This window comes from Poromitra crassiceps (genome assembly GCF_964638095.1).
Source record: "Poromitra crassiceps genome assembly, chromosome: 17".
Classification (NCBI taxonomy): domain Eukaryota; kingdom Metazoa; phylum Chordata; class Actinopteri; order Beryciformes; family Melamphaidae; genus Poromitra; species Poromitra crassiceps.
The window spans coordinates 31,157,020-31,170,049 of record NC_139635.1 but is presented as its reverse complement, the minus strand read 5'-3'; the positions used below and the strand labels follow the sequence as shown (position 1 = coordinate 31,170,049).

The following is a 13,030-nucleotide window of genomic DNA, read 5'->3' as shown; positions in this document are numbered from 1 at the left end:
TATAGCGGTTCTCTGTGCAATTACCTGATTCACATCCTTGTGTTGTTTTACTGCAGTGAGAAGTTTGGGACTGTCGCCAAATACCTTGAATAGAATAATATAGTGTGATGCACTATAATGTCAAGGTCATCAGGATCCAAACTCACACAATAGGTTATTCTGGAGAGTGTGCATAACATCATGTTGACCTTACTTTCCATTGTGCATTTTAGGAAGAAACGTATGTCACATGTAAAAACTGAAAACAGACATGCATCACGGTCTTTATTAAAAAATATTCTTGTACAAAGCAAAGCAACACAGTTAAACCAGCAAACGGATCAAATTTGAACAATTACCGACATGTTTACTGCATGTCTGGGCTCAACTTGATTTGATTCATTTTGGCCACTGACTTGGCCCCGGGGTGCTGTCGCCTTCTCGAAGCAGTCGTTCATTCTCGTCTTCAGCTTCTGCACCATAAAGCAGGACGTTCTTGAACGCTCTCCAGTCACGCGCCCGCGGATACAGAAGGAAATCGTAGATGAGAGCTGCTGCTATGCCTCCGCACATTGGCGCCAGCCAATACAGCTGCAATCAAAGTAGAGATGGGATATATTGTATTTCTTTGATTCATTCACAAATTGTTCATTCATTGACAAAATCTTTTGAAAAAAAAAAGTTAAGATTACCCAGTGGTTCTTAAAGCTGCCAGTTATCAAAGCTGGCCCGAAGGAGCGAGCAGGATTGATACCACATCCAGTGAAACTGATCTGTAAATGGCAAGACACAGTTTCCCATTCTCATCAGGAAATTATTTTCATTGAATATTTAATGTCAGCACTATATGAATATATTGTAGGCCTATACACGTACAGACCAGCCACTGCACTTGTGCTTTCAATTATATATATATATACATGTATATATATATATATATATACACACACACACACACACACACACACACACACACACACACACACACACACACACAAGCAGAATGTCCAATTAATTTTTTGTAGATATGCTTAGGTGTATGCATTTAGATTTTTTTTAAATAAACCTTGAAGTTGTTTGGACTCTTTGGATTGTGGATTAATAATGAAAATATTAATAATTAATTTAGATTAACCCTGGTAAATTCATACTTATTTCAGTTGAAATGATACCCTTCAACACAAGTTCTTTCATGAGTTCTTCCACGTAAGCAGATGTCCCCCACAGTAATACTTCACAATCCTTGGATGATTATGTCCTTGAGGCGATATTTGAAATGTAATTACCGGTGCATTTCTGTGCACTTAAACTTGCAGTAGCAGTCAAAAGTATTATTTTCTATTGCCACTCAAAAAGTAACCCCGGTTTTGGCTGAATAGAGAGAGATTATCTTCCACTTACAGCTGCAAAGTGCCCAAGCCCCACCGACAGGCCGATAGCAAGAGGCGCAGAGCCGGTCACATCTTGGCGCCTCTTATCAGTCACTGCTATCACACACAGAACCAGCTGAAGGGTGGCAAAGAACTCGATGCCAAAGCCTTGTCCCACAGTCACATTATTTAGCTGTGAAAGAAGAAGAAGAAAAAAGACGGATGACCTTCAGCCTGCCGGTAATTGCAAAACAGATATTAGGTGAAAGATTGAATGGCACTGTTTACATGAAATCCAAAACAGCTGTTACCCAAATTCAAGAAATAGTCAAATGTTCCGATTCCCATCCATTGTCAAGATCAGTGATTCTCAACCTTCTTCATATCAATAACCCCTAATTTAGTCCACATTAGAGCCACGGACCAAATTTGATGACAGATTTTGGCTTGGACCCAAATCTGAGAATATTTGTTTTACTGTTAGATGATTTAGTCCAGAATTCCATGCCTATCTGTATTGCAGGTAGAGAGAGAACAGTGAAACTAAAATAGTAATTCTACTACATTCTCTAATCATGTGAAGTTCTTGTAAGTGAAATAATGGTGAGTTTAACAATTCATCAATTTGCTGGGGACCAACTGGAACCCCCTCTAGGACCCGCTGGCGGTCCCCAGACCCCATGAGAAACCACTGGTCAAGATACATGTCAAATCAGACACGGGTGCCCCCCTTACCGCGTTAACGCCCAGGGAGTCACTGTCCGCAGGCCTGACCCGATACACGATGGCACTGGCTGCAATGGCCCCGAGCATCTGGGCCAGGGTGTAGAAGACACATCGTACGAGGCTGATCTGGCTGCTGACCAGAAGACCCAAAGTGATGGCAGGGTTCAGGTGGGCTCCGCTGATGTGACCCAAACTCTGTGCCAGTGTGGCGATGGCCAGCGCAAAGGCCAGCGAGACCTTCAACTCCCAAGCGCTACCCAGGTTGCCGTTGTTTCCGATGGCGGCAGATATACCAATGAATATGAACAGCAGCATACCGAGACACTCTGCCAAAACAGCGCGCCAAAATAGCCAACTTTTTAATTCTGCCATCTCGGCCTCACATTTGACTGCTCTGGCTTCACAACATGCAGGCGGTTGAGTATTTATAGTGAAGAGGTTTGTGCAGAGGGGAGGGGAGAAGAGACGAAATGAGGAAAAAGAGGTTTTACACCATTTGTGGTGACACCAGTTGGGGCCATCCATGACTTGAGAACGCATGGTAAACTCATAATTGAACTCCATCTTATTCCACTTGTAAAGCGAGGTCGGAACCATTTCCAAACCCAAATCAAAAAAGTTTAAACAAAAAAATCCAAATCAAATGCAATCAATTCATTTACATCATGCATCAAATACTGAAAGGCATGTAAATAAGTGTCTGTTAAGTCACTATCACCACAATGGCGATTGAGGCTAGGCTATGGCCTATTTATGAACTGGGTGACAGCAACACTGCTTGGATCTCACCTGCAATTACTGCTGATCACTTTAGGTGTCAAAGAGAACATTTAAAGTGTCTTTGAGTAGCCTACTTAGAAAAGCGGTAGATAAGTCATATTATATTCCATATAATTATGTAATGTATACTGAACAAAACAAAACTCAACACTTGTTTTTGCGTGCATTAATGCACACAAAAGGCTAACTTCTCTCAAATTTCTTTAACTAATTTTAAAATTGGTTATTGAGCACTTCTTTGCCAAGATGATCCATCCACCTGACAGGTAAGACAAAGATGCTCATTAAACTGCATTATTGCACAGGTGTGCCTTCAGCTGGAGACCATGTTTTTTCATAAACTGCTCTGGTGGCCATTCCTCCAGTCAGCATGCCAATTGCATGCTTCCTCAAAACGTGCAAAACCTGTGGCATTGTGTTCTAAGACAACAGCATATTTTAGAGTGGCCGTTTATTCGGACCAGCCGAAGGCACACCTGTGCAATAATCTGCCTTTTAATCAGCATCTGGATATACCACACCTGTCAAGTGGAGGCATTATTTATCTTGGCAAAGGACAACTTTGTGAACAAAATTTGAGAAATAAACTGTAAATCTTGAAATTAGTTTTATTTGGTACAAAAAGTATTATACTGAAGAGTTTCCCTCAAGCTTCCGCCCCTCGCGCTTTTTCCCAGTCTCCCTCCAGAAGCGGCTCCTGAAGTTGACCTTCCAGATCCGGGCTCCAGCAGCACAGGACTTTGACTCGTTCACTCAAGGGGTCGTCTCTGGGCAGCAGCAGATAGTTATACAGCAGAGGAGCCACCAGCCCGGCGCTCAATGGTGCTGCCCAGTACACCTGAACAATGAAGGCAAAGACATTGAAATTCGGCGAATTTAACAATTGCATTTTCTTTTACGTAAAAAATGGCTTCTAGCTCACATTACATACCCAATGATCATCGAAAGACCTTTGAATAAGTGCAGGGCCAAACGATCGAGCTGGGTTGATCCCACATCCTGTGTAGCTTATCTGTGAACAATGTCAAGAGGAAGAGAGCACTTGATGCCTTCTCTGGCTGCACATCAGCAATAAGGTGATTATGAGTTCAACTCATGTTCATGCCAAAACCATTGTGTCTGGCCACAACAAGAAGGATAAACCCATCTACCAATGAGAAGAAAAAAATGACTTGATTTACTCACCCCTACAAGGTGGCCCAACACGACCGACAGTCCAATAGTCAAGGGGGCAAAGCCACCGAGATCGGCACGTCTTTTATCAGTGACGGCTATAACACACAGGACCAGCTGGAGCGTGAGCAGGAACTCCACACCAAAACCTTGACCTGGGCTGATATCATACAGCTACAATAGAGCACAGGAAAACACTTGAGTTTCTTCCCTGTCCATTACTACTCCCTTTGATCAAACATTGAAGAATTTGCTTAATAGCGTGTCTAGGCAGACGTTACAACTACAACCCTCTCCTGCAGCTCCTGGATGAGCTGGTAGAGCAGCAAGGCACGACACACCTAAATTAGAACCCTCATATTTAAAAAAAAAAAAAGGCAGGTCGTATTAAAAAAGGCAGGTAGTATTAAAAAAGGCAGGTAGGCTCCACCACACACAGCAATCTGATAACTGCTTGATTGATACAGAGCTCAGCAAGTTTAGTGTGCAGGACAGCTTTTTATCTGATCAAAATACACATTAAGTGAAGGCCTGCGTTTGTTGCATGACAGCTCCAAAACACATCTCATTTAAATTTAAACAGCTTATTGTCAACATTACCTGATGAGTCTCAGATGAGAAGACAAACTTTTAAGTGTTTTGAGTTTACATGAACATAATCAAGTTTAAGCCAAATGCCTCTCAGGCCTGCTGAGAAACACCATGTATTAGGCTGCATAACACGTCACGTGGCATCACTCTGCATATTAGATATAAGACTCACACTGGACTGTACCTTACCTTGTTAACGCCAAGTGATTCTGTGTGTTCTGGCCTGATACTGTACACAATACCACTGCCAGCCATTGCTCCCAAAATCTGCGCTACGATGTAGAAGAAAGCTCTGAGGACACTCATCTGGCAGTCGACCAGAAGACCCAGGGTGATGGCAGGATTCAGGTGGGCCCCACTGATGTGACCTATGCACTGGGCCAATGTAGCAATAGCCAAGCCGAACGTAAATGCCACTTTGATCTCCTCGTCAGGGTTTTCGTTATTCTTGTTACCGATCGCAGATGAGAGGCCAACGAAGAGGAAGAGAGTCATTCCTAGCAACTCTGCCAGAACTGCCCTCCAGAATGCCCACGCTTTGATTTCTGACATGACTGCGAAAAGACTGGTTTGTGGGCAGTGCTGGATACCAAGACTAACATAGGCCTCTGCAGAATGTGGGTCCCACCATCAAGCCAAGTGCACCAATGTGAATGATCCTCTCAACGGGCAGCATGTGTGTGGCTTTAAAGAATCAGGCCTAATTAGAAACAGTTGAGAGGGGCTTTCAATCAGTGGGAACAACATCCACCTGTTTTCTATACAGGTACCTTTCAGTCAAACAGGAGGTGGTGCTGCCTTTAAATTCACCAATAGAACAAACAAGGCTTGTGTGTGTCTGGTGAATTGTAGACCTTCTGCAAAGGCTTTTTGTTAGTGAGTTGCGATAGTTTTTGAAAATAAAATGAAGACATAAAAAGGGTATGCTTGTCAGATGATTATGTGAACTACAATTACATTCATCTCAATCCTATTCTGTCTAAAGCGGGGGCCATTGTGTGACAGCATACTGTGTGTGTGTGTGTGTGTGTGAACATATATATCATTTGTTTTTTTTGTAATGAAAGTTTTATTATTTTTCACAGATTACATCATCATTATTCATTTAGAACAAAAAGATAAACTAGTAAGCCTATGAGTAATAACCCATGTAAAAGACAGACATCACAAGAAAACACAGACATATCCCATTACAAATACATCCCAAAACAAAACAAAACGACAAAAGACAACAAAGTTGGGCGGGTGTTAATGTGAAGGTCATCAATTTTTGTCTTGGATATTCTCCACACACACATCACTACTGCTTGGTAGGCTATTTTCCACACACACATCCTCTCTTTATACACGCAACTTTTCATTTCACTTGAAATTTATATAATTTTAAATATTTTATTTTATTTTTGCAGTGAAATATTTGTAATAAAAATTAAATCAAGAGCTGCCTCGCTATCGTGGGTCAGCTAAAAAATTACAGGAAAAGAGGAGACAATACTCCAGGACAGCACCTTACAAAGAAATCCCACATATCAACAACAACCAACACTCAGAGGACATGAACCAACGATCCGATTCTTAGGCTGTAGGCCTAAAGTAATGTGGATATGAATAATAATGTGCATTACTAATAAGAGTCACCTGCGAGTTTACCAAATAGCACACTGAGGAATGGGCATCTGGCCCGTGCGGCAATAATAAGTAATTGATTTATTGGAGTGCTGTCCTGAAGTATTTTCTCTTCTTTTCAAATCTAACTATTAATCAAATATAAATACAAATCAACTATAAATCTGTGTGTCGTTAGCATCTCGAGCACCGTGCTTCAGATCGGCAATACACTCTTGGTGGGTGTATTTGCTGGGGACCCAAGGACGTGCAAGTGTTTGCAAGTTTCTCCAGGACACTTTCAACATGTCATTCACATTCTTCAATCCACCGATTCTATTTGGAGTGTGTCGTCATGCAGAGTTGGCTGCATTGAAGCTGGCCTCGGTCATAGGCCGCAGTGGGGGAAATGGGACCATTTGGACTCTGACAAGGAAACCAGCCTCCCATTCTCTGTTTCTGACTCAAAGAACAGGCAGGTTACAGGGGTCACGCTGCTTCTTGTCTTTTTGTCACTTAGTCAGAATGAAAAACCTGTCAAACCAACGCCTTTCACTGTGGTGGTAATAATGCTTATCCATCCTATAGAGATACCACAGGAAGACCTGGACGTCAGCACTTCCAGCTCTTACATGTAAAAGTCAATGAGATTTCTATTATGGGGATTTTGGTTAGATGCTTTAAATAAAGTCTGTGGTTAACAAAAGTTTATGAAAAAGCAAACTTTGCTACAGATGCTAGAACAGACATAAGGTTGGAGTTGATTATTTTAGAGGTGCAGAATGTACGAGGGAAATGTGTAGGAATGAAATGAGGAATTAACGTGAGGATGCAAATGCAACAATAGCGGAGTGAAGGGTGGAGAATTGACAGGAAGGAAGAACAGTAATGCAACATGACATTGGGGAGAAAGTACTGATGATGATGATGAAGCTCTACATTCCAAACATGAACATTCTGGGCAGCACATAAACCAATTCCCCAATACTTTAATTTGCGGTCATCCGAACTGATATTTCACGTTCTCTTTTTAGTCAGCTAACACATGTATTCCGATAGTATTGTTTTATTTTTTCTGTTTTCATAGTCATAATTTTCAAGACATTTATAATTCTGCGCTGTAGATAAGCACTGACTGCACAAAGCATTATGGGAAATTGTATAACACGAAAATGCCAAGAGCAACAACTGTTAACAAGTGTTTTATTAAAAAAAGTGAAAGACAAGTGTACACACAATATATTATCCATCAGAAGTAAAAAGTTATACAGGCACTTAGAAATATGTATACAAAAACAACAACAAATAGCTTCACATAGAATACTGATATGGGAAATAATTGATCAGAAAGCTGCTCTGTCAAGATGCTCACACCTCACTGTGTCCACTTGAGTGGCGGGTACGGCCGAAAACAAACGAGACACTAACTGACCCGTTAGCACAATAGAAATCCTCATTGGTATTAAAAAATAAAATAAAAAATAAAAAAAAAAAATAAAATGCTGACACCCTAAAGTAAATTCAATAGTTTTTTTGTACAGGAGTATAGACAAGGACTATTACACTGCATGGCTGTGCTTGAGTGGCGCTACTTTGACGACATCTCCACAGTCGGGGCGTCGGCTCCGTTGACGTCGTAGTCTCCCACCGGGCCGCTGACCAGGACCTTCATACGCTCGGGAAAGTCGTCGAATTTGGGGGCGAGGAGGAAATCGTAGATGAGAGCTGCGGCCACGCCTCCACACATTGGCCCCACCCAGTAAACCTGTAAAGGAGAACTCACATCAATCCCCTGGATAAACACTTGGTGAACACGATGTACAGTAAGCAAGCATCCAGAAATCACTTGTGAAATCACTTGTGTCACCCACCATCATTACACTGGAACACTGGAATCTGTGTGTCATTTCATTCAATGAAATGACACACAGATTCCAGGGTTCCAGTCAAGTTCATATCACCTTTGATGAGCTGATAATAAAACAATAGAAACTATTACAGATTAACTTTGAGCTATAAAGGAGGCCATGTGGGTTAGGGAGTTGTTGGCCTGTTATGGCACAGACACAAAAATGTGAGGTATGTGAAAAGTGTACGAGCTCGGGGTCCCCTCTCTTACCCAGTGGTTTGTGAAATCGCCCATGATCAAAGCTGGACCAAAGGAGCGCGCAGGGTTGATGCCGCAGCCTGTGTAGCTGATCTGTGGTCAGCAACAAAGAGACACAAAAATAGAGAGAAAATCAGCTACATGGTCACATGGTGGAATATGTTAAGGCAGGGGTGAAAGGTATACGGTGAAACAATCAAAATCCATGAGATTCTCCATGGTGTCCACTGCTGGTGCATGATGCTGGAGTGTAAACATGATACTGCATTAGTCCTTTTTCACCTCAGCCATTTTGTGTCCAAAAGGCAGGAAGTAACTCAGGTGCAAGCAAAACATTAACGAGCGCCCCCCCGGCACTGGAACACCTAAATGGATTGGAGGTTGGACACCGTCATTATGTTTTGCGTGCACCTGTGTTACTTCCTGCCGTTTAGACACAAAACGGCTGCTGGGGGTAAAAGGCCCCACAGGGCATGATTGTTAAGGCGCAACTTCAACTTACAGCTGCCAAATGTCCCAGACAGACTGATAGGCCGATGGCGAGGGGGGCGGAGCCGGTGACATCACGCCGCCTTTTATCAGTAACTGCAATGACACACAGCACTAGCTGGAAGGTTGCCAGGAGCTCTATACCCACGCCTTGGCTGGGAGTGACACCGTTGAGCTGTGAGAGTGAGGGGGAGAGGGGGGCGGGGGGGGGGGAGGGGGGAGGGGGTCCAACACAACAACAGTTTGTCGTCTGCATCGGCTAGATGGATGTTTCTCTCCACTTAGCCAGCTGCTGGCAACAAGCCCAACTCTGCTCATCGCAACAATTCCTAATTTGGCAGAGAAGTCTGACGGCAATTTGGCAGAGGCTCTAAAGTGCCAGATTGCTTCATATTCATATTCATTCATATTTCATTTGTGGAAAGCTTGATCGATGTTATTGATTTAGCACGAGGGATTACAATTTCACCACAGCAAGTGAATGACTTGACAGCTGTGGGTGTTCATTACAGATCGTTTCGAAGTAAATGTGTAGTTACAGTAGTGTTTTGGGAGTGACAACACTCCCAGTTTGCAACATCTAATATTTGCCAAGTCAGGAGTCGATTCAACATCACACGTTTTATGTTTGTCAAATGCTTTCGCCCGGAGCCCTACAGTATGTCATCATGGCAGCATTATATTTGTGTATCATTGGCATCCAATTAAGCAATGACAGAATAAGTCTAAAGCACCGCACAAACAGTATCAACTCTTAACACTTTTCAGTTCAACGCATGACACACTTCACAGTCTCCCTCTCTTTGCATCTAAACCTCGGACTAGAGAATGCACTTTAAATACATGTACCATTTCTATCACATTGCAAGCCAATACACTTCTAGTTGGCACTGTGGCGAAACTAAAGTGCTCCCTATCATCAACGACCACGATATGAAAAGGTTCACTTACAGCATTGACCCCCAGTGCAGTAGTGGCATTCGGACGTGCTCCGTAGACAATGCCGCTGGCCAGGGCCGAGCCCAGCATCTGGGCCACGGTGTACATGACGGCCTTGAAGACGCTGATCTGGCAGCTGGCCAGCATGCCCAGGGTGACCGCGGGGTTCAGGTGGGCTCCGCTGATGTGGCCTAAACTCTGGGCCAACGTGGCGATGGCCAGTCCGAAGGTCAGCGACACCTTGACCTCCTGGTCCGGGTCACTGTTGTTCTTGTTGCCGATGGCCGAGGAGATGCTGAGGTAAATGAACAGGGTCATGCCGACCAGTTCGGCCAGCACGGCCCTCCAGAACGCCTTGCTTTTGAACTCTCTCATGGTGGTGGGCAGGCTGGTGGTCCGGCTGTGCGGTGCGGTTTTTGGCGGTGGTCCCCTCTGTGTGTGTACTCACAAACAACAAGAGCAACAGGCTGCATATATATGGCCGGGGCTGATAATGGCAACGGGGGCGGGCTTTCAAAAAGTGAAAGGGAAGGCCACACTGAATTAATGAGAAATCCAAAAGGCTGGTCTCCCGCTTCTCTCCCTCCTCTCTCTCGGTCTCCCTCCCCCTCTCCTCGTCCTCCTCCCCCTCTCCTCGTCCTCCTCCCCCTCTCCTCGTCCTCCAGCCCCTCTCCCTGCCCTCCAGCCCCTCTCCCTGCGCCTCCCTGTGTGTGCCGCTTTCTGCTCTTTGGACTTTTGTGAGTGAGGGAATTGGGTCCTGAAACAGTTGTACCAATGACATACAATTTCCATTCATAAAAAGGAATGTACAGCTTAGCTGCAGTGCTACTGATTGTAAGTTGTGAGTCAGCAAACACTTATTTAAATCAATTAGAGTGATGTCACATTTGAAATTGGATTTTGTCCCAGTTTATTTATTTCTGTCCCACATTGTTAAAAGTACCACCTTTGAGTGTTTTTTTTTAGTATGGACTTAAATACAAATTGGTCACTGGGAGGAGCACACGGGGAAGAAGACAGACAACCTCCCTGATATTCTTGTCATTTTAGGTCTCACCCTTCCTCCCACTGAAAAGCTTTTCTAAGCTTATACAAAGACTGAGTCGGCCCCTCAAAGGACATCTTGCAAGTGAGCTTAGGAACACCCTTTGAGACAGAGAAAGGGGCTGAGGGGGAAAAAAGAAGATAAAGGAGTTTATTGTATCTATTCTAGCCAGTACAGTGTCTCTATATTGGATCAAATTGGAAGAAATTGGAATTGGTTAGTTCCAAAAACAAGCAAATAGAGGCTGCTTAAGATTTGATCAATTTGTCTGACAAACTAAACAAGGTTGAAGTTAAATGCTTTGCATATGACTGGACAAACAAAGAGCAAAACACAGAACAGTAGATTTAGTAGAATTGATTTTGTTATGGGACCAATCCACACTAGTTGCTACATCTCATGTAGCAACAACAAGTGAACAGGAAGGACATTGACTTGCTTATGAAGGATGTTGTAGAGTAAAAGTTGTAGCAGGGTAAAACATCAACTCTGAGAAGTGACCTGCCTGTTGCACCTGACCTCCAACTCAAACAGAGTGTGACAGCAGCACACGTTAAGGACTGGCACGACTACAGAAAGAGACAGCCATCGACATGTAGATACGCACACGTCAGCCAAGTCAATGGACAAGACATACTGTACGTCTACTGTACGTCATGGAATGTCATTTATTTACTCTATTGTCTCGGGCTGTTTGTGCTGCTACGTGTGGTTTGTGAGCCAGCTCTATTTTAACACGCACAAGCATTGTCTGTTTTTAAGGATTTCACCATGGAATAGCCATCTGAATAAAGCCTTTTAAACTGACCGCCATAAGAGTCCCTTGGAACTTTCTTCTTATTATTTTTTTTTACTTTTGTGTTCCCTAGTACCAAGCACCTTCATCATACCTGTTTGAACTCACGAGCACTCCGGACCTGAACTCTTTATACTTACGATCACATCTGGCCTTAAAATAATATCAAAGTAGTTCATCTTCCTTTTCTTTAAAGAGCACCGGAGGCAAACGGATGCAGATGAGGGAGAATGTTCTGTTCTAAAGCTACATCGTGACCTTTCAATCATTAACTGTGCCACTGCTGGCAAGCTCAAACTCTGACAAGCTCACTTTGGATTGTTTGAATGTGTCTGTTCGTGTGCTGCGGCTCTCTTTGGTGAGCAGGAAGTTTATGACAGGCTGCTGCCAGGATGATAAGGAAGGCTCATCACACAGATAGACAGGAATTAGGACATATCCTGTCCAGCCCCACACGTTTGTTCTGGAAAGATGTAGGTAACTAGGCATCTCGATTCCGAGGCTCGCTCGCTCCGCAGGCTTGCTCCACATCATGATGTCACAATGTCTATGACAAGTGCGGGCAACAGGCGGCCCGCGGGCCGCATGCGCCCCCCCTTTCCCCCCCCGACCTCACTCAGTGTGGCCCCTGGGTCAATTTCCCTTTTTCCCCTCTTTTTTACAAGGCGGACATTTTTGGTTCGGTTAGGTTAGACCACCCAAATCTGTGTTTTTATTTTACTGTACATCCCAGAACATGGCGCTAATGGTGTTAGCATTGTCCATCCGTACAGCATTTGATCTAACACTATTGTAACAAACTATATCCAGGATGCACATTGCACATGCAACATTATTAATCTGATTAATATGACATATTTGGGTGATGTACCCCATCAAATTGCTGTAGTGGGCTGTTTTAAAGCTAGAGCAACGTTTTGGTGTCATCTGAATGGAATAATAATGACTAAATTTGAATATAAAAAATATAAATGTTGGTATAATAAACTTTTCATCAAATTAGTAGCTACAATTGGGAGTGATGTTGTTATAGTAGGCTACTGGTGGAAGTGCACGGTCACAATCTGTTGCCTCAATTGCTCAAGTGACATCACTTTTGACATCATCAGTGATTTATGACATCACATCATGAATCTAAATTCTATTATCTCTGAAACAGAGAGAATAGAGAACAGAGATTGCCCACATGCTCCCTTTTATAATAATATATAAGGAGGAAGGATATATAGACTGATAGATATTGTAACAAATCGGCGCATATAATCTGAAATATTAACGTTCATACAAGTTTCATGAGAAGCAGCATCTGATTGTTTTCCACTTCTTACTTATGCAGGCAAGTTGAGTGAAAATGATATTAGTAGCAACGATCTGTGGAATCTGAGGACAGAATTACATTGTGTAATGCTTCAGTTGTTTGGTTCATTCCT

General features: G+C 43.2%; 3 protein-coding genes across 3 annotated transcripts; all 3 read right to left on the bottom strand.

Moving 5' to 3' along the window:
- Positions 1–285: 285 nt before the first annotated feature.
- LOC310791809 (aquaporin-1-like) lies at positions 286–2,452 on the bottom strand. The gene is made up of 4 exons (XM_083653483.1): positions 2,085–2,452; positions 1,381–1,542; positions 672–752; positions 286–570 (listed from the first exon to the last, which is right to left on the bottom strand). The coding sequence occupies exons 1-4, from the start codon at positions 2,445–2,447 to the stop codon at positions 379–381; spliced, it is 798 nt and encodes a 265-aa protein (XP_083509609.1). The 5' UTR covers positions 2,448–2,452; the 3' UTR covers positions 286–378.
- Positions 2,453–3,501: 1,049 nt separating this feature from the next.
- On the bottom strand, positions 3,502–5,171 carry LOC310792338 (aquaporin-1-like; the record flags this gene model as incomplete). Its single annotated transcript, XM_083654060.1, has 4 exons — positions 3,502–3,693; positions 3,787–3,867; positions 4,041–4,202; positions 4,809–5,171. The coding sequence occupies 4 exons, from the start codon at positions 5,169–5,171 to the stop codon at positions 3,502–3,504; spliced, it is 798 nt and encodes a 265-aa protein (XP_083510186.1).
- Positions 5,172–7,500: 2,329 nt separating this feature from the next.
- LOC310791810 (aquaporin FA-CHIP-like) lies at positions 7,501–10,172 on the bottom strand. The gene is made up of 4 exons (XM_083653484.1): positions 9,772–10,172; positions 8,834–8,995; positions 8,344–8,424; positions 7,501–7,989 (listed from the first exon to the last, which is right to left on the bottom strand). Exons 1-4 carry the CDS (start codon positions 10,132–10,134, stop codon positions 7,813–7,815), a joined length of 783 nt encoding a protein of 260 aa, XP_083509610.1. The 5' UTR covers positions 10,135–10,172; the 3' UTR covers positions 7,501–7,812.
- Between the last annotated feature and the right edge of the window lie 2,858 nt (positions 10,173–13,030).